A 21,500-nucleotide genomic window follows, 5' to 3' on the forward strand; every position below is an offset into this window, starting at 1 on the left:
TGATTTTACCATTCAGTAGTTAAACAATCTCAGTTTTCATTTCTTGATCCTTCAAATGGGAGTGACATTAATCCTCTTAAAAGTTAAGAGGATTTATTCTACTATAAAGACACATGCATGTGTATGTCTGTAGCAGCACTATAGTCATGGAACCAACCCAAATACCCATCAATGATAGACTGGATAAAGAAAATGTGATACATATACATTATGGAATACTATGCAGCCATAAAAAGGAATGAGATCATATTCTTTGTAGAAACATGGAAGCTGGAAGCCATCATCCTCAACAAACACACACAGGAACAGAAAACCAAACACTACATGTTCTCACTCATAAGTAGGAGCTGAACAATGAGAATACAAGGACACAGGGAGGGGAGCAACACACACTAGGGCCTGCTGAGGGGTGAGGCATGAGGGGTGAGGGGTGAGGAAAGGGAACTCTGAGAACAGGTCAGTAGGTGAAGCAAACTACCATTGCACACGTATACCTATGTAACAAACCTACACATACTGCATATGCATCCCAGAACTTAAAGGAAAAAAAAAGTGAAGAGGATTTCACTTGACAAAAGTGTTTCAAAAGTTCTATATATACCACAAAATACTATTGATTGTTTCACTGAGCGTCAAAATATCAGACACCATTCTAGACAATGGGTAAGATGGATAGATAAATAAATAGATAAATAGATCTATAGATAGATTCTAATGAACAGGTAGACAATATGCTAATAAGCAACAGCAACAAATTTTTCTTTGAAACGTTAAAAAAAAAAGAAGGGAATTAAAAAGTGGATGATGAGGACTTGCTGCTGTTTTATACAGAGCTGTCAGAAAAAGCCTTACGGATAAGGTGATTTCTGAGAGAATCCTAAATCAGACAAGTAGCCATCAGGCTATCTAGAAGAAGAGCATCCAGACAAAGGTATACAACAAGCATAAAGGCTGTGAGAGAGGAATATTACTAACATCCTTCTAAGGTGATCAGTGCAAACAAAGGTGAAAGTTAAATAAGAGATGAGGTAAGAAAGGTGGAGGGAGGGATATGGGGATGCCAGATCATAGACAGATTTGTAGCCATTTTAAAAGATTTTGGCTTTTGGTCTAAGTGAAATGCAAAGCTACTGGAGGGTGATCACAACTGGCTACCAGACTTTTCAGTAAGTAGGTAATGGTATATAGGCTATAGTAATTACACAGCAAAAGATAACTTATACCAGGATAACAGCAGTGAAGGTGGTAAAAATAGATTCTAAACATTTTTTGACAAAATCTGTTAATGAATCATGATAGGATGCGAGGTTAAAAAGAAGAGTACAGAGGCAGAATCCAAGATGGCACAACAGGAACCCACTCTGGAGTGCAGCTCCCGGCGAGAACAACGCAGAGAGTTTGTGATCACTACACTTCCAAACGAGTTTATACTGCCCACAGACCAGGAGATTCCTGGGCCGAAAAGTGCCACGAGTTTCCAGCACAGCTGTTTCAGCCGGCGCTGCCAGTGTCTGCACAAAAACTCACACAAATCTGGGTGGCGGTTTGAACTGGTCCCTGGAACGCCTGGGAGACAAAGACGCCCATTCAACTGAAAAAGAAGGGCTGAAACAGGGAGCCAGGTGATTTGGCTCCGTGGGTCCCACTCCCACAAAGACCAGCAATCCGAACACTCTGGATGAGAGTTTCTCAGCAAGAACAGCTGGACCCGGGATGGTCCAGCTCAGTGGGGGGAAGGGCATCCGCCACTACCGAGGCAGTCCACCACTACCGAGGCAATCCACCATTAATGAGGCAATCCATCAGTACTGAGGCAGTCCCCCATTACTGAGGTAGACCACCATCACTGAGGCAGTTCTAACTGCACCTCTGTCAACAAAAACCCAAGGAAGTTTACACAGCAACTGGGCACAGCCCAGGGCAGCTCAGCAACACCTCTGCTGGCACTGTGACTAGACTACATCCTTGCAGGGCAGGGCATCTCTGAAAAAAGGCAGCAGCACATCAGGAATTTATAAATAAAGCCCCATCTTCCCAGGACAGAGTACCTGGGAAAAGAGACCGTTATGAGTTCCACTACAGAAGACTTAAAGGTACCTGCCCAGCAGCTCTGAACAGAACAACGGAGCTCCCAGCACAGCACTTGACCTCTGATGAGGGTCAGACTGTCTCTTCAAGCAGCTCCCTGACCCTCATATATCCAAAGAGACACCTCATAAAGGGGAGCTCAGACTGACATCTGGTGGGTACCCTTCTGGGATGAAGATAAAAGAAGAAGAAAACAGCAGCAACCCTTACTATTCTGCAGCTCCCACGGGTGATCCCCAGGCAAGCAGAGTTTGGAGTGGACTTCCAGCAATTCTGCAGCAGAGGCACCTGACTGTTAGAAGGAAAACTAAAAAACACAGAAATAGCTTCAACATCAACAAAAAGGACATCCACTCAGAGACCCCATCCAAAAGTCACCAACTACAAAGACCACAGGTAGATAAATCCACGAAGATGGGAAGAAACCAGCATAAAAAGGATGAAAACACCAAAAAGAAGAACGCCTCTCCTCCTCCAAGGGATCATAACTCCTCACCAGCAAGGGAACAAAGCTGGATGGAGAATGAATCTAATAAATTGACAGAAACAGGCTTCAGAAGGTGGGTAAAAACAAACTTCTCAGAGCTAAAAGAACATGTTCTAACCCAATGCAAAGAAAGTAAGAACGCTGAAAAAAGGTTAGACGAAATGCTAACGAGAATAAACAGGTAAAAGAAGAATATAAATGACTTGACAGAGCTGAAAAACACAACACGAGACTTCGCAAAGCATACCCAAATTTCAATAGCCAAATCGACCAAGCAGAAGAAAGGATATCAGAGACTGAAGAGCAACTCAATGAAATAATATGAGAAGGCAATGTTAGAGAAAAAAGAGTGAAAAGAAATGAACAAAGCCTCAAAAAAACATGGAATTATGTGAAAAGACTTAATCTACATTTGATAAATGTACCTGAATGTGACGGTGAGAATGAATCCAAGCTGGAAGACACTCTTCAGGAGAACTTCCCGAGCCTAGCAAGGCAGGCTAATATTCAAGTTCAGGAAATACAGAAACCACCACAAAGATATTCCTCAAGAAGCGCAACCCCAAGGCACATAACTGTCAGATTCACCAGGGTTGACATGAAGGAAAAAACGCTACAGGCAGCCAGAGAGAAAGGTCGGGTTACCCACAAAGGGAAGCCCATCAGATTCACAGTGAATCTCTCAGCAGAAACCCTACAAGCCAGAAGAGAGTGGAGGCCAATATTCAACATCCTTAGAGAAAAGAACTTTCAACCTAGAATTTCATATTCAGCCAAACTAAGCTTCATAAGTGAAGGAGAAATAAAATCCTTTATGAACAAGGAACAGCTGAGAGATTTTGTCACCACCAGGCCTGCCTTACAAGAGCTCCTGAAAGAAGCACTAAACATAGAAAGGAACAACCAATACCAGCCACTCCAAAAACGTACCAAATGATAAAGACCATTGACACAATGAAGAAACTCCATCAACTAACGGGCAAAACAACCAGCTTGCATCAAAATGGCAGGACAAAATTCACATATAACAATATTAACCTTAAATGTAAATGGGCTAAATGCCCCAATCAAAAGACACAGACTGGCAAATTGTATAAAAAGTCAAGACCCATCGGTGTGCTGTATTCAGGAAACCCATCTCACATGCAAGGACAAATATAGGCTAAAAACAAAGGGATGGAGGGAGATTTACCAAGCAAACAGAGAGCAAAAAAAAAAAAGCAGGAGTTGCAATCCTAGTCTCTGATAAAATGGATGCTAAACCAACAAAGATCAAAAAAGACAAAGAAGGGCATTACATAATGGTAAAAGGACCAATGCAACAAGAAAAGCTAACAATCCTAAATATATACGCACCCAATATAGGAGCACTCAGGTACATAAAGCAAGTTCTTAACGACCTACAAAGAGACTTAGACTCCCACACAATAATAGTGAGAGATTTTAACACTCCACTGTCAATATTAGACAGATCAATGAGACAGAAAATTAACAATGATATCCAGGACTTGAACTCAGATCTGGACCAAGTAGTACTAATAGACATCTACAGAATTTTTCACCCCAAATACACAGAATATACATTCTTCTCAGCATCACATCAAACCTACTCTAAAACTGACCACATAATTGGAAGTAAATCACTCCTCAGCAAATGTAACAGAACGGAAACCATAACAAACAGTCTCTCAGACCACAGGTCAATCAAATTAGAACTCAGGATTAAAAAACTAACTCAGAACCGCACAACTTCATAGAAGCTGAACAACTGGCTCCTGAATGTTAACTGGGTAAACAATGAAATGAAGGCAGAAATAAAGATGTTCTTCAAAACCCACGAGAACGAAGACACAACATACCAGAATCTCTGGGACACATTTAAAGCAGTGTCTAGGGGAAATTTATGGCAATAAATGCCCACATGAGAAGCGAGGATAGATCTAAAATTGACACCCTATCATCAAAATTGAGAGAGCTAGAGAAGTAAGATCAAAAAAACTCAAAAGTCAGCAGAAGACAAGAAATAACTAAGATCAGAGCAGAACTGAAGGAGATAGAGACACAAAAAATCTCTTCAAAAAAATCAATAAATCCAGGAGCTGGTTTTTTGAGATCAACAAAATAGACCACTAGCCAGATTAATGAAAAAAAAGAGAGAAGAATCAAACAGATGCAATAACAAATGATTAAAGGGATATAACCACCGATACCACAGAAATACAAACTACCATCAGAGATTACTACAAACAACTCCATGCACATAAACCAGTAAACCTGGAAGAAATGGATAAATTCCTCCCAAGCCTAAACCAGGAAGAAGTTGAAACCCTGAATAGACCAATAACAAGGGTTGCAGTTGAGGCAGCAATTAAGAGCCTACCGATCAAAAAAAAAAGCGCAGGTCCATAGGGGTTCACAGCCAAATTCTACCAGATGTACAAAGAGGAGCTGGTACCACTCCTTCTGAAACTATTTCAAAGAATACAAAAAGAGGGAATCCTTCCCAAATCATTTTATGAGACCAACATCATCCTGATACCAAAACCCAGCAGAGACTCAACAAAAAAAGAAAACTTCAGGCCAATATCCATGATGAACACAGATGCAAAAATCTTCAATAAAATATTGGCAAACTGACTGCAACAACACATCAAAAAGCTTATCCATCACAATCAAGTAGGCATCATCCTGGGGATGCAAAGTTGGTTCAACATACACAAATCTATGAACATAATCCACCACATAAACAGAACCAAAGACAAAAACCACATGATTGACTCATTAGATGCAGAGAAGGCCTTCGACAAAATTCAACAGCCCTTTATGCTAAAAACTCTCAATAAACTAGGTATCGATGGAACATATCTCAAAATAATAAAAGCTTTTTACAACAAACCAACAGCCAATATCATACTGAATGGGCGAAAACTGGAAGCATTCTCTTGGAAATTTGGCACTAGACAAGGATGTCCTCTCTCACCACTCCTATTCAATATAGTATTGGAAGTTCCAGCCAGAGCAATCAGGCAATAAAAAAAAAGGGGGGGTATTCAATTAGGAAAGGAGGAAGTCAAACTGTCTCTATTTGCAGACGACATGATTGTATATTTAGAAGACTCCATCGTCTCAGCCCAAAATCTCCTTAAACTGATAAGCAACTTCAGCAAAAGTCTCAGGATATAAAATCAATGTGCAGAAATCACAAGCATTCCTATATACCAATAACAGACAGACAGCCAAATCATGAGTGAACTCCCATTCACAATTGCTACAGAGAATAAAATACCTAGGAATACAACTAACAAAGGATGTAAAGGACTCTTCAAGAAGAACTACAAATCACTGCTCAAGGAAATAAGAGAGGACACAAACAGATGGAAAAACATTCCATGCCCATGGTTAGGAAGAATCAGTATCATGAAAATGGCCAAACTGCCCAAAGTAATTTATACATTCAACACTATTCCCATCAAGCTACCAATGACCCTCTTCACAGAACTGGAAAAAACCACCTTAAACTTCATATGGCACCAAAAGACAGCCCACATAGCCAAGACAATCCTAAGCAAAAAGAACAAAGCTAGAGGCATCACGCTACTTGACTTTCACCTATACTACAAGGCTACAGTAATCAAAACAGCATGGTACTGATACCAAAACAGAGATACAGACCAATGGAACAGAACAGAGACCTCGAAGGCAACGCCACATATCTAAAATCATCTGATCTTTGACAAACCTGACAAAAACAAGCAATGGGGAAAGGATTCCGTTTAATAAACGGGGTTGGGAAAACTGGCTAGCCATGTGCAGAAAGCACAAACTGGACCCCTTCCTGACACCTTACACTAAAATTAACTCCAGATGGATTAAAGACTCAAATATAAGACCTAACACCATAAAAAGCCTAGAAAAAAACCTAGGCAAAACCATTCAGGACATAGGCGTAGGCAAGGACTTGATGCCTAAAACACCAAAAGGATTAGCAACAAAAGCCAAAATAGACATATGGGACCTAATTAAACTCCAGAACTTCTGTACAGTAAAAGAAACAATCATTAGAGTGAACTGGCAACCAACAGAATGGGAAAAAACTTTTGCAATCTACCCATCTGACAAAGGGCTAATATCCAGAATCTACAAAGAACTGAAACAGATTTACAAGAAAAAAACAAACAAACCCATTCAAAAGTAGATGAAGGATATGAACAGATACTTTTCAACAGAAGACATATATGAGGCCATCATCACTGGTCATTAGAGAAATGCAAATCAAAACTACATTGAGATACCATCTCACACCAGTTAGAATGGTGATCATTAAAAAATCAGGAGACAACAGATGCTGGAGAGGATGTGGAGAAATAGGAACACTTTTACACTGTTGGCGGGAGTGTAAATTAGTTCAACCATTGTGGAAGACAGTATGGTGATTCCTCAAGGACCTAGAAACAGAAATTCCATTTGACCCAGTAATCCCATTACTGGGTATATATCCAAAGGATTATAAATCATTCTATTACAAAGACACATGCACACCTATGTTCACTGCAGCACTGTTTACAATAGCAAAGACTTGGAACCAACCCAAATGCCCATTGATAACAGACTGGACAAGGAAAATGTGGCACATATACACCATGGAATACTATGCAGCCATAAAAAACGATGAGTTCATGTCCTTTGTAGGGACATGGATCAATCTGGAAACCATCATTTTCAGCAAACTGACACAAGAACAGAAAATAAAACATCACATGTTCTCACTCATAGGCAGGTATTAAACAATGAGAACACATGGACACAGGAAGGTGAGCATCACACACTGGGATCTGTTGAGGGCCTAGAGGAGGGATAGTAGAGGGTGGGGAGGTTGGGGAGGGATAACATGGGGAGAAACGCCAGATATAGGTGACAGGGGGATGGAGGCAGCAAACCACATTGTCATGTATGTACCTATGCAACAATCCTGAATGATCTGCATATATATGCCAGAACCTAAAGTACAATTTTAAAAAAGAAGAAGAGTACAAATCTATGAATTCTGGCCTAAGTAAAAGAAGGATGAACTTTTCCTTAACTCAGATGGGGAAGATTACATGGAGCAGAAAAAAAGTAAGAGGATTAATTTTGAGCATCTTAGGTTCAAGATGCTTATTAGACAACTGAATGGAGATTTTGAAACAGGTTTAATATGAAGGGGTTTTATAAAAAAGTGAAAAAGACAAGTATATATAGTCACTGGTTTCATAAAATAAGGGGAAAATTTGAAAACACATACCTATTTAGCAAACACGTGTAATCTGCACACTGACAAAAAGACACTCTAAATAAGAAGGGTTACATATATTTGACAAAATTAAAAAGGAGACATTACAAAAACTGAAACATAACACTTTCCTAGAGAAGCAATGCTTTCCCTGAGACTGAATACTAAAAGAAATTTATCTTGGACTTTAATATAGAAACCATTCAGTTAGCAGAATAGATGATGAATTCATCACATTCCTACAGAAAACATAACGGTGGCATTTTAAAAACTTTTATCCTATAGTTCTTCAATGAAAACTGAGGATTTAAAAATAAATTATCTGTGAAGACTCAATATTGTCCATATATCATTTAGAGTCAGAATTATCTGCTTAGCAGTAATAGAGCTTAACTGATCAAACCAAGAACATCATCCCATTATTTCATAGAAGAGGAAGGAGGAAAAAGGGAAGAGAAGAGAGGAGGAGAACCCTATAAAATTTAAAAGACTGTGAGGAGAAACTATGTAATATAATCAAATACACTGAACATGACATTCCAATACTGAAAGCAAAAAAACAAAAAACAAAACCCACTTATAATGTACATTCTACTATAATTTTTCTAACAGCTACCAGGAACATAATTATGAAAATTATGAAAAGACTGTCAAAACACCAGTGATAGACAGAAGCTGTTATACTTTGTTAGGACATAGGAAAATTTTAAGTAGTCATTCCTTATATAATGCTTACTTCCTGGCATTCACAACAATATGCAGAAACTAACCTAAAATTTAAGAGTTGGAGAAAGAAAAAAAAGAATTATAGTGTACTTCAACCACTGGCTTTCCACCCTATAATCACAATGCTACACATTTAGAATACACAGTTATTGTAAAAGGGTTAAGCAAAGAAGGAAGGACACTTCCAACACATAAAAGTCTGCAAAGTTACTAAAATCCAAATAGAGTTGAATAGTATAAGAAAATGTTCCAAGTATTTTACAATTATAAAAGTAATAAACTAGAATTCAAATATAAATTAGATCTCTTGTGCTGGTGGTCCTATATAAACTTTAAACCGTAAATATTTCAAGGGCTCAGTTTTACCTGGCATCACAAAGATCATTTCACTCATATGCTTTAATTTACACCAAATTTTAGTGTTAAAAGTAGATATCAGAAGATCCAATACCTGTGAACCCTGAAAAACACTAATATGCATCAGAAGTAACTCAGGAGACAATCTGCTGAGTGACAAATGCCCCATTAAATTTAAGCCAGGTGTTTTTGGTACTTATGTACGTTCTCCAATGGTTTTTACACATCCTTAAACTAAGTTCTGACTTGAGAATTGATACCAAGTACTCTCAAATAAATGTAAGAGAAAATAGTGAAAGTACACCTATTTGGTATGATTCTTTCTCCATTGATTCCTAACTCAATGATTTTTCTATCTTTCAATACAATCAGCACCTGCATTAAAGAAAACAAACTATTAAAACAACTAAAACTAAATTAAACAACTAGAACTATTTTTGTTGTTTAATTCATTAAAGAGCCTTAGGAAAATTTAGAATCTTTAAAAGTTTATTCCTAAGTTAAAGACAAAAAAAACAGTAAAATAACACAAAAATGGGAGGCAACTGGGCATCCCCAGTCATATTAAATAGCCAAGGAGCTCACGCTTTTTTTATTACTTTGTAGCACATACAGTTAGGTAGTGCTTACAGAGAGCTGCAAACTAACGGTAAATTTCAACACCTTTCAAAGGCTAATGAGCTTTAAACAAAGGGATTCTTTAAAGGTGATCCAGGATGTATATATGGTAGAGCATAATATTGTACACAAATATCTGGTGCTCCTCCTTATAAGAAAATTACATATCCCCACCCTGCTGCACTTAGGCATGCATGGCCATGATTGCCAAATACTATGTTAGTGGAAATGACATGTCAATTTTATACAGAAGCTTTAAAAGCCATCCTCCTTTTTCCCTGCCTCGTCAAGGATTAGAGTTGTAGATTATGTTTTCTGTTTCCTGTGACATTTCTGATGAAAATTTGCATATTAAGCAAAATGAAGTGGCAAACAAAGTATTATATTAAGAAATATCTTCCTCCAACATTTTCTATACCTACCTAAAGTAACACAGATCATTTTATTCTATGAGTATACTTAGTTCACATTTGTCTTCCCTCTAGAGATTTGACCCTTATACCTCTGGACTACAAAGAGGATTACATACGCTCAGAAAATCAGAACTTAATACATACAAGGGTTAAGAAACGTTCACTTGTTAAAATAGCCTCCACTTCTTCCTTTGGTCACATGTTTATTCTAAAAATTACAGCAGAGTGTAATCCCAGCACTTTGGGAGGCCGAGGCGGGTGGATCACGAGGTCAAGAGATCGAGACCATCCTGGTCAACATGGTGAAACCCCGTCTCTACTAAAAATACAAAAAATTAGCTGAGCATGGTGGCGCGTGTCTGTAATCCCAGCTACCCAGGAGGCTGAGGCAGGAGAATTGCCTGAACCCAGGAGGCGGAGGTTGCGGTGAGCCGAGATCGTGCCATTGCACTCCAGCCTGGGTAATAAGAGCGAAACTCCGTCTCAGGAAAAAAAAAAAAAAAAATTATAGCAGAGTTCAAACTATTCATCAAGCTAATTTTTTAAATGTGATACAAAGTTTTATTTGTTCATTTCTTGCATCTGAAGGACTCTTTGATGACATACTGGGCCTGAGATTCTTTGCCATAGTCCTTAACTACTACACAACTGCAACCAACTTCTTTATAGGGTATTCCCTCTCTGTCAATTTTACAGAGCCCTACCCACTTCCTAGCTGCTTGTAGTCATCAACCTTAATTAGGTTGATCTGGTGTTAGCACAAAGGGCCGCCATCAACTTGGCATACAAAGGCTCATCACAGATGGATGCAAGCACACAAACATGAGCTTAGCACTTGTCTAAAGCTTGGCCAGTTTCACAAATTCCACTAACAGGCTACTGTGCATGAGGGTGGTCTTCAGAACCTCTTATAAAGCAGTAGAAGTGTTAACATCCATTACATCTCCAGCAACAATGCCCTCTTCTACCACCGCAGTGGGTTCAGGTGAAGCCAAATCTTGAACACACTCAAGCCTTTGCTTCCACAAGACTTGCTGGTGGAAGGCAAAGAGCCATCAAAATAATGTACGTCTTCATTTTATAATTTACAAATTATTACTATAATTAACTGAAAATTCTGACCTGAAAATCTGGTATTATACCAGCAATTTTCCTCACAATCTCATTCATTATTCCTAGCCCTCATTATTAGATATATTATATACTGTCTACTTTATAGAACAATTACTGATATTTTATGACTGTGTAAAGCAACATTTTTTCCTGTCACTTTCTAAAATTCCAAGACTTATTCTACATTAGTCTTTTAGAAACTAAATTCATGTTGGGTTTTCTATACTCATAATCTATTGATAAACCATGAATTATAATATTGCTTTCTAAGCATTCATCCTTTCAAGCCTAATAGCCTTTATACTAAAAAGCAAATTAACACAGGCAATATGATTGTAGCTTACAATATTCTAAAACTTGGAAGAAAAAATAAATTTCCTTAGAAGTAAAGCAAATTCAGTTACTCATTTCATACATTTGTTTGGTCAATGGGCTTAGAATAAAAACATTAGACACGAAAATATACCTTCTGGTATTAAATTGGAATTAAAGGTAAAGGTACCAGTAAAGATGGAGAGACCAATGAATGATAAAGACATATGGGCAGAGGTATGGAAGTGTATGTGTTTGTAAGCACTGTCCAGCTTATTTCGCTAAGAAGGCTCAGAAGCAATATTACCCCAGTAGAAATGAGGACACATCTACCCAGATCTTGATGCTCAAACACTATTCCTCTCTTAAAAAAAAAATTTGCCTTGATAAGTAGCTGATTCCAAGATTGGGGTAGGGAAGGTTCAAAATGAGCTTGGAATATCTTTTATTACAGAAGTTCACAGAAAATGAAGGAGACATGTCAAAATGACATAGCATTGCAAACTAATCCATAATGACAAACCTGATCTATGATTGCATAGCACTAGGGCAGAAAAAGAAATGGAGAGCAAAAAGCATGAGCAATATTTTTGGGGTACTGGAAATATTCTGTACATGTTTTCACGGGTTTATACATCTGTCAAACTTACCAGATTATGTATTTTAAAGGGACACAGTTTACTGTACATAAATTATATGTCCAATAAAGTTGATTTTTTTAAAAAAGTCACGGAAGTTAGCCTGAAGGAACTCCCACTAGCCAAATCATACAGTTAACCAAATAAGTAATACTAGTAATAGACTGATATCTAATGAATAAAACAGAATCTTCTGGTGAGTCCACATTGATAAAAAGATAAACTGGAGAAAGAGAAGTTTTTCTTTAGAGTAAAACATCAAGTAATACACATAAAAGGGATGATAGTATTAGAAAAATCACCATTTCTGGCAACCATTATAGTAACAACTATTTGGGTAAACTTTACGCATGATGCTAAAACTGTTGAGTGAAAGTCTGATGAGGAACATACTTACATAGTCTCAAAGTCTGAAACATATTTACATCAGTCTGAAAGTCTGATAAGCATATTTACATAGTTTCAAAGTATCTCTCCATAAAACACTTATTAACACTATAAGGAGAAAAACAGTAAACGTACAGTGGCAGCACAGCTGTAACTAAATTTATGATAAAATTTTAATTAAATTTAACATCCCCAATAAAAAAAGATATGAACACTATGTGCCTCCAAATATTACATAAGACATCGTCACTCCATAGTCCTGCTAATAAAATATAACCTGAATCTAATCATGAGAAATCAGAGGGGGGAAAAAAAAAACCCAAACTGGGGCCATTCCAAAAAATAATCAGCCTAAACTCTTCAAAAATGTCAACGTAAAGAAAACAGAACACACACACACACACACAAAGAGACTATTACAGATTTAAGAAACATGGAAAGTAAATTTCATGTATAATCCTCTTCAGGACTGGGAGAAAAAAACAGCTATAAAGAACACATAATGGAATAATAAAAAATATGTGTATGCAGACTGCAGAATAAACAATATTATCAGTATTAAATTGTCTTGATTTTCATAACTGTACTGTAGTTACATAAGAAACTAACTTTATTCTTGGGAAATGCACATTGAAACACTAAAAAAATATATAAAATACAGATATTTAGATAAAGACAAAGTGAATGATAAATTAGCAAATGCAGAGAAATGTTAAAAATTCATAAATCTGGATAAAGGTCTGTTTTATTTTTATAATTTTTCCCCAAGTTAAAAAAAAAGTTTCAAAATAAATCACTGCACTAGAGTTAGAAGGATGGACCCAGAGGTGAGTACTGTAATAGTATGGAAATGTACAGAGGAATGGGATCCAAAAGTCCAAATTCTTAGAAGTTCTGGTTCTAAGAAAGATAAGTATATAAAATAATATGTAAATCATGACTTAGTCTTAGGTTTCTCTACTATAAAATGAGGAGGTTGTACCAGAACTTTCTAGCTCTGTATCTAGATTTTTATGAACTTGTTCTATCACTTCATACTCTTTTTTACCACAGTAAAAGCCTGGCTCTTCTGCAGACTCAATACTTTCTTAAGAGACAGTGGGGAAAAAGCTGCACGAATCATTCATGTACAAACAAACCATAATTACAAATGAGGCCAAAAGTGTCAGGGAGCTTAGTGAAGTCTAAAGTGGTGCAATGAGAAACACAGAACATTAACTTTAGTAATAATCTTAACAATGATTTCTAGAAGTCTTTTATCAATTATGTTTAATACAATCATGGATTAAATTTTAAAATATTATCTACCTTTTTTCTCTAAAATTCATTTTCTAGGCCAGATGTGATGGCTCACATTTATCATCCCAGCACTTTGGGAGGCTGAAGTGGGGGAATTACTTGAAGCTAAGAGTCTGAAACCTGTTAGTGAGACCCATTTCTAAAAAAAATTTTTTTTTAATTAGCTGTGCATGGTGATACATGCCTGCAGTCCCAGCTACTCGGGAGGCTGAGAGGAAAGAATCACTTGAGCCCTAGAGATTAAGGCTGTAGTGAACTATGATCATGTCACTGCACACTGGCCTCGGCAACAAAGAGAGACACTGCCTGTTAAAAAAAAAAAATTGTACAATATAGATAGACCACTAGCCAGACTAATAAAGAAGAGAGAAGAATCAAACAAACACAATAAAAAATGATAAACGGGAGATCACCACTGACCCACAGAAATACAAACTACCATCAGAGACTACTATAAACACCTCTATGCAAATAAACCAGAAAATCTAGAAGAAATGGATTAATTCCTGGACACATACACCTTTCCAAGACTAAGCCAGGAAGAAGTTGAATCCCTGAATAGACCAACAGTAAGATCTGAAATTGAGGCAGTAATTAACAGCCTACAAACCAAAAAATGCCCAGAACCAGACAGATTCACAGCCAAATTCTACCAGAGGTATAAAGAGGAACTGGTACCATTCCTTTTGAAACTATTCCAAACCAAAGAAAAAGAGGGACTCCGCCCTAACTCATTTTATGAGGCCAGCATCATCCTGATACCAAAACTTGGCAGAGGCACAACAAAAAAAAATTTCACGTCAATATCCCTGATGAATATCGAGGTGAAAATCCTCAATAAAATATCAGCAAACCAAATCCAGCAGCATATTAAAAAGCTTTTCCACCACGATCAAGTCAGCCTCATTCCTGGGATGCAAGGCTAATTCGACATACACAAATCAATAAATGTAATTCATGACATAAACAGAACCAATGACAAAAACCACAATTATCTCAATAGATGCAGAAAAGGCATTCAATAAAATTCAACATGACTTCACGCTAAAAACACTCAATAAACTAGGTACTGATGGAACGTATCTCAAAATAATAGGAGTTATTTATGATAAACCCACAGCAAATAGCATAGGCAAAAGCTAGAAGCATTCCCTTTGAAAACTGGCACAGGACAAGGATGCCCTCTCTCACTACTCCTATTCAACATAGTGTTTTCTATATTCAATGTAGAAAACAACAAAAGTAAGATCGTTTCTTATTTCTAAAATTTCTGAAGTATTAAAACAGGCCATTTGCAAATTGGGCAGACCAAAAACACATATATCTTTACTAGGAAGAAATCAGATAACCTAAGATGAATCATTTTTAAATGAGCGTACTAAAGAGTTACTTAAGGTTAAAGCAGAAATCAGAGAAAGAAAAATATTAAATTATTTGACTAGATATTTAGTTTAGTTTAGGTCCCCAACATAATTTATTTTTTTAAAGTAGATTAACTGAAGCTGACTGAAAGTTCAAAAGAACAGAGTTTCAAAAAAATACAAAATAAAACACTAGATGATATATAAAGTTTATATAAAACAATTAAAATTTTGAAAAATAGTCTACCTGAATCGTCCTGGGCTTCATGAGTTTCACCATCATCTGTTACCTCTAATTCTTTCACAAAATTTGAGGGAAACAATCCCAACTTGTTGTTCAGGGTTCCACTCCACCAGCCTTCTTCTACCTGAAAAAGTTCACAATTCAAAAGTAATAAAAACTTCTGTTAATTGAAAATCTTCACTCTATGGGAAAATTAAGTTACAAAAGCAAATGAGCACAAAATTAGCACTGTGAAATAAACCCTTTAAAATTTAAAACACAATGAAGAAAATATATTTTAAGTATATTAAATTTTAGTGGATTATTCATATATGGGATTAACCATATATCAACAGCACTTTGCAATATTTACAATGAGAATTTGCAATCAAGCACAATCTATGAAGTACTTTTCATGCAATTATCAGATAACCAAATATACTTTATTAACAGCAAGAAGTACATAGCTGCTTCAGGAATGTCACTTTTGTAAACACTGCTGTGTCTTAATTTGTATATTATTTAAAGTATCTGGAAATTTTTGATTTGAAAAAAAAATAATGACTATATAAGAATGTAACTTCCTGGCCAGGCATAGTGGCTCGGGTCTGCAATCCCAGCACCTTGAGAGGCCAAAGTGGGCAAACTGCTTGACCAGGAGTTTAACAGCAGCCACGCAGCAAGTCTACCAGACTCCAGGCTGGTACCAGGGGTTGTCTGCATGGAGTTCTGCAATGTGAACCATCTGTAGGTCTCTCGGCCATGGATACCAGCACCTGCTCTGGTGGACATGGCAGGGCAGGGGGCGGAGGGGAGGGGTTGAAATGAACTCTGTGAAGCTCCTTAGCTTTGGTTGTTTAACGCACTATTTTTGTGCTGGTTGGCCTCCTGCTGGGAGATGGCACTTTCGAGAGAGCATCAGCTGTGTAGTATGGGGAGGAACAGGTGGTGGGTAGGACCTTAGAACTCCCAAGAGTATATGCCCTTTGTCTTCAGTTACTAGGGTGGGTAGGGAAGGACCATTAGGTGGGGGCAGGGCTAAGCATGTCTGATCTCAGACTTTCCTTGCGTGAGTCTTGCTGCGACTGAGTATTTGGGGCATCTCCCAGGTCCTGCAGGAGCAATTGGCTTCCTGTGAGTTCTCTTGGCTTTCCTAACATATTCCTAAAGTGGTTCTGGAGCAAAAGTTCATGATGTGAGCCTCCATATGCTGCTCTGTCCATCCCAGTGGGAGCTGCAATCTAGTTCTGCCTCCTGTCCACCATGATTTCTCTATTTTTAAAATATTTTAAAATCCCATTCTAAGATATCAAAATGTAGGAAAGCATTTTTATTAATATTTGAATGTAATAATTCAAACAAGGCAAAGGTTTTCAAAAGATTTTAGTTTGTATTCCTTTATTACACAAAAGGCGAAATTGCTTCTATTTCACTGCTTTGTGCCTACAGTAAATTCAGAATCAAAGAAAAGGCTTGTTTATGTTCTTAACTACTTAGATTACATTAATTTTTAGCTTTAAAGGGGCATTTCTATTCCTAACGGCAATAAATACAAATACATACATAAATACAGCAAGGATGAGTAAAGAAACTTTATACCTCATAATTTTACTTTATTTTTAAAGTGACAAAAGTTCTCACAAAAGACTAATATTCTTACAATTAATTTTTCTAGAATCCAGAGAGCATCAATTACCATTGCTACTTTACCTATAACACATTTTTTCCTTACCTCTTCATTAATATCAATAATATCTCCCACTTTCAGCTCCAGTTCATCCTCATTTTGTGGAATATACTCAAAAAGAACTTTACACTGACGCTTCTTGGTCTCTAAAGAAAGTAACATAATTAGAAATTAGACTAAGAAAAATCATTTTTAAAAACAGTATCTGTATTTACATGCTATGTTTATAGTTATACAAGTAAATAAAAACAGAACATATGAGCATTCTAAACAGCTCATCACAATCAGACCTGTTTGATTTTTTACCCCAACCCCATATTACAATGTATTCATACACAAATAAATTCAACTACAAATAGGGTAAGGCTTCAGGAAATAGAATCTGCTTACACATCTTATCCCACTAATTACACAAAAGCAAAATATCCAAACACCCATTACCATTTTGAGACTAAAAAAACAGACAATAAAAGACACTTTTGGCACAACAAATTCACCACAGACAAGTCCTCTAGGCCAGTGATTTTCAGACTACTTCTTAATCAGGTCTGGGAATACTACTTAAAATTAGTACTTTCACAACTGTCTGTGGAAAGAAGCAGCAAGATGTACAAATCTCCAATGTATTTTATCTTCTTTAATAACTATTTTCAGACAGCTAAAAATCAAACTCACTTATGTGAAGATAATTTTACTTTAGCTTTTCAAACAAACTTCAATTATGCAGAAATGATCATTTATAACCATTCAGACTTGTGTTCCCAACCTTTTTCAAGATCTAAGAACTGAGAACTCAGACTCACTCCCATCTTTAAAAGTGAATCATTAAGCAGCTATGGGTAGATGACCAGGTATAGCTGAATACTTCTTGGTAGTCAAAGTGTGTTTCTTAGACCAGCAGCAACAGTACAACTTGGGAGCTTGTGAGATACGTACTATCTCAGGCTATACTCCACATCTACTTGTTAGGAACTGAATAAAAAGTTCCCTCAAAATTCAAAACTGAATAAAAAGTTCCCTCAAAATTCATATATTGAAACCCTAACACCCAATGTGTTTGGCAATAAGTCCTTTGTGGGGTGGTAAATAGGGTTAAATGAGGTCCTAAATGTTAAGGCCCTAATCAGATAGGACTAGTATCCTTACAAAAGAGGAAGAGACATCAGCCCATCATTGCCCTCCCCAATACAAAGAAAAGACCCAGTGAGAAAACAAGGAGACAGTGGTCCTCTACAAGCCAGAAAAGAGGCGTCACCAGAAACCAACCCTTGATCTCGGGACTCTAATCCTCCGAAACTGTAAGAAGATAAATCTGTTGTTTAAGCTACTACGTCTGTGGCATTTTGTTATGGTAGCCCTAGCAGACTGAATTTTGAATCAGAGTCTGTACTTTAAAAAGATCCCTAGGTGATTCTCAGTCTTGTACCCAATAATTCAGTCACCTTGATCTTTAATTCCTTGAAAATGGCATACCCTATTCCTTCTCAGATTTAAATGTATTGTTTCTTTTGTCAAGGAACTTTATTTTCATCCATGAAGCCTACCTTCAACTCATCTTCACTTCTTGGCTTAGAAGACACTTTCAAATAGCTTTCTAAATTAAATACTCTTCCTTTGTGCTACTCTAGCACCCTGTCCTTACCCCCTATTGTCTTCGGCAATGTACCCTGCACATAGTGCCTGGCTTATTCTAGGTATCTGATATGGTCTGTGTGTGCTGCTATAACAAAATACTTGAGACTAGGTAATAAAGATAGCACAAATTCACTTCTCACTTTTCTGGAGTCTGAGAAATCCAAGATCAAAGTGCCAGAAGATTTTATGTCTGGTGAGGGCCCTCTTGCTGTGTCATCACATGGCAGAAGGGCAAAAAGGGGCCTAAGCTAGTTCCTTGCTCCTCTTTCATAAGGCACTAATTCATTCACAAGGGCATAGCCCTCATGCCTTAATCATTTCTCAAAAAGACCCCACCTATTAATATCACCACAATGGAAATGAAATTTCAACATGAATTTTGGAGAGAACCATAATTCAAACCACAGCAGTATCTGCTAAATATTTTTAAATGAATTAATAAACAAATATCTAGGTCTAGCTATATGGCATCAATGTCGAAAAAAGTGTCAACATTCCATCAACAGCCTGTCACCAACAATCCTAAAAAGATTTTTCTTAATAAATTAAATGCACACTTAAAGAACAAGAAGAAAACATGCACACTAAAAAAGATTAGTGATAAAAATTGAATACGTAATGAGAGAGTAAAATAGTTAATACAAAGTACAAATATTTCAAAAATTAGAAAGGACAGGTTTGAACTAGAACAGATATAGAAGGCTTTAAAGATGAAATGGTAACAGAATTATACAATGAAATACGAGTAAGATACAAGAAGGTGGAACAGATGTGGCAGATATTCTAGAGCAAGGAAAACAGTTTTACTAACAAAGTAATATTTGGTGATACAAGGATTCTAAGGAAAGAGGAGAACAAAGGAGAATCCTAAGAAGTAATCTAGACAGGCAGAATTTCACTGCATCAAATTATAATCTCCAAATAAAGTCTTTGTAAAGAAAGATGCCATGCTACAATAGAAGTATCAGCTGTACTGAAAGTCAGAAGACTTATATTCTGGTGGAGTTGTCATTATCTAGTTATTTCACTGAAAGTTTTTAGGAATCAATTTCTTGGGCCATAAAATTACAATGTGGAACTAGAAAACCACTACAGTTACTTCAGCTCTGACATTCTGTGGATCTACGAGATTGTTTATCAAGAAAAAAAGTAATCTAACTGTATCCTCAAAACAACAAAAGAAATATGCAAACCATAGCACAGAGATGTACAAAACAGACATAACCATCAAATAGATAAAAGAACTGAGTCTCCAAATAAGAAAGTGACATCTGTGTTGTTTTTCTCCCTTCTAAAGTAATCGATTTCTACCTTTTATTATAGTTTTCATAATAAAAGAAACCAAAGAAAATAAACAATGACCATAATTGTTTAACTAACCTAGAGTTTACAGTAAAGTTTTTCACATTTCACCTTTCACCAGATCTCGAAGTAAATTTTTAAGTACTTTAAAGAATAGTTTTATGAATGCTACAGGAAAACTTCTCATCTCTTAAAATACAGAGTCCCTACATACCTTTACAACTTTGCAAGTTGTTCCAGTGATCTTGAGAAAATATATTCATTAATGTATTATTTGTGGTTAGCACTTCATGGACAAGAGGCAAACGATCCTTATTATTGAAAAGAAGCATCTATTTTGCTCCAGGTACTCTTACAAGAAGAAAATCCTTTCTATCTTTCTGATAAATTCAAACCTTTTTAAAAATGTGGTTTGTTTTTCATGAATTTTAGGATCTCTTAAAATTGGACTTAAGGTGAACTGGACTACTCATTAGCCTCCACCCAGGCAAATGAATGAAGTTTGAGCAGCCTAGTTATATTTTAACCAGGAGCTTTATTTCTTCCTCTCACACTAAGCATAATTTTTCCCAAGTAGTTTGTATTAATAGAATCATTTGCCAAAAAAAAAAAAGTTTCATTTAATCAAAGCAAAAGAGTCACATTGGATAACAATGTCTAAATAGCTATTATTACCATAAACTATGAGTCATTTATTTAAAAAAAAAAAAGATAATTACACATTATTTCATATTTAAATAGGGTTCACTCATAAATTGAGGTGACTGCTTATACTGAATCCACCCATTAATTTAACTGCCAGCACAATTAAAGTGGGATTTTGGGACTTTTCATATTTCAAACTGCACAAGGTCAACAAATGTTAATTTCTACAATGTATCAGAACCCACGCTAAGCACAAAAGAAAAAAGAAGAACAGAGGTGTCAATAAAAGGATACATGAAATTAAGTCCAATTTAAAAAAAAAAAAAAAACAGTAACTAGTATTTCTTTTTTCTTTTTTTGAGACAGGGCCTCACTCTGTCACCCAGGCTGAAGTGCAGTAGTATGACCTCTGCTCACTGCAATCTCTGTCTTCCATGCTCACTCGATCCTCCCACCTAAGCCTCTCAAGTAGCTGGGACCACAGGCACTTGCCACCATGCTGGGCTAATTTTTGTATTTTTTTGTAGAGATGAGGTTTGCCATGTTGCCCAGGCTGGTCCTGAACTCCTGAGCTCAAGTGATCCACCCATCTCAGCCTCCCAAAGTGCAAGGACTACAGGTGTGAGGTACCACACCCAGCTATTAGTATTTTTGCATCATAAGTAACTTTTAATACTTCTCAGATCTATAAAAAAATTAATTGTACAAAAATTGTCTTTTAAAAATCATTATGTAAGTAATGCTACTAACGAAGAGAATAAAGGAGATACAGCAAAGGCAGGAACATACTGCATTTCTTTCATGTACCAGCACTACTCTAAATTCTTCACACCTCTCACACAACAAAGCATTAACACTCACTATCTCATTTACCAGTAAGAAAAAAGAAAATAAGAAGTTAAATAATCCATCAAAGACCACATAGCTAAAGTGAGCTAAA

General features: G+C 36.7%; 1 protein-coding gene across 1 annotated transcript in view; it reads right to left on the reverse strand.

Moving 5' to 3' along the window:
• The window catches only part of CD2AP (CD2 associated protein), a 156,245-nt gene that overhangs the window by 68,078 nt on the left and 66,667 nt on the right, over positions 1-21,500 (reverse strand). Inside the window, exons 4-5 of the mRNA XM_064360990.1 lie at positions 17,024-17,124; positions 15,316-15,436 (exon numbers count right to left, since the gene is read on the reverse strand). Of these exons, the coding sequence (XP_064217060.1) occupies positions 15,316-15,436; positions 17,024-17,124 (222 nt within the window). The remainder of the gene's footprint in view (positions 1-15,315; positions 15,437-17,023; positions 17,125-21,500) is intronic.

Source organism: Aotus nancymaae, unplaced genomic scaffold (genome assembly GCF_030222135.1).
Source record: "Aotus nancymaae isolate 86718 unplaced genomic scaffold, 86718_ANA_hifiasm-v0.15.2.pri h1tg000040l, whole genome shotgun sequence".
In the NCBI taxonomy this organism is placed as follows: Eukaryota; Metazoa; Chordata; class Mammalia; order Primates; family Aotidae; genus Aotus; species Aotus nancymaae.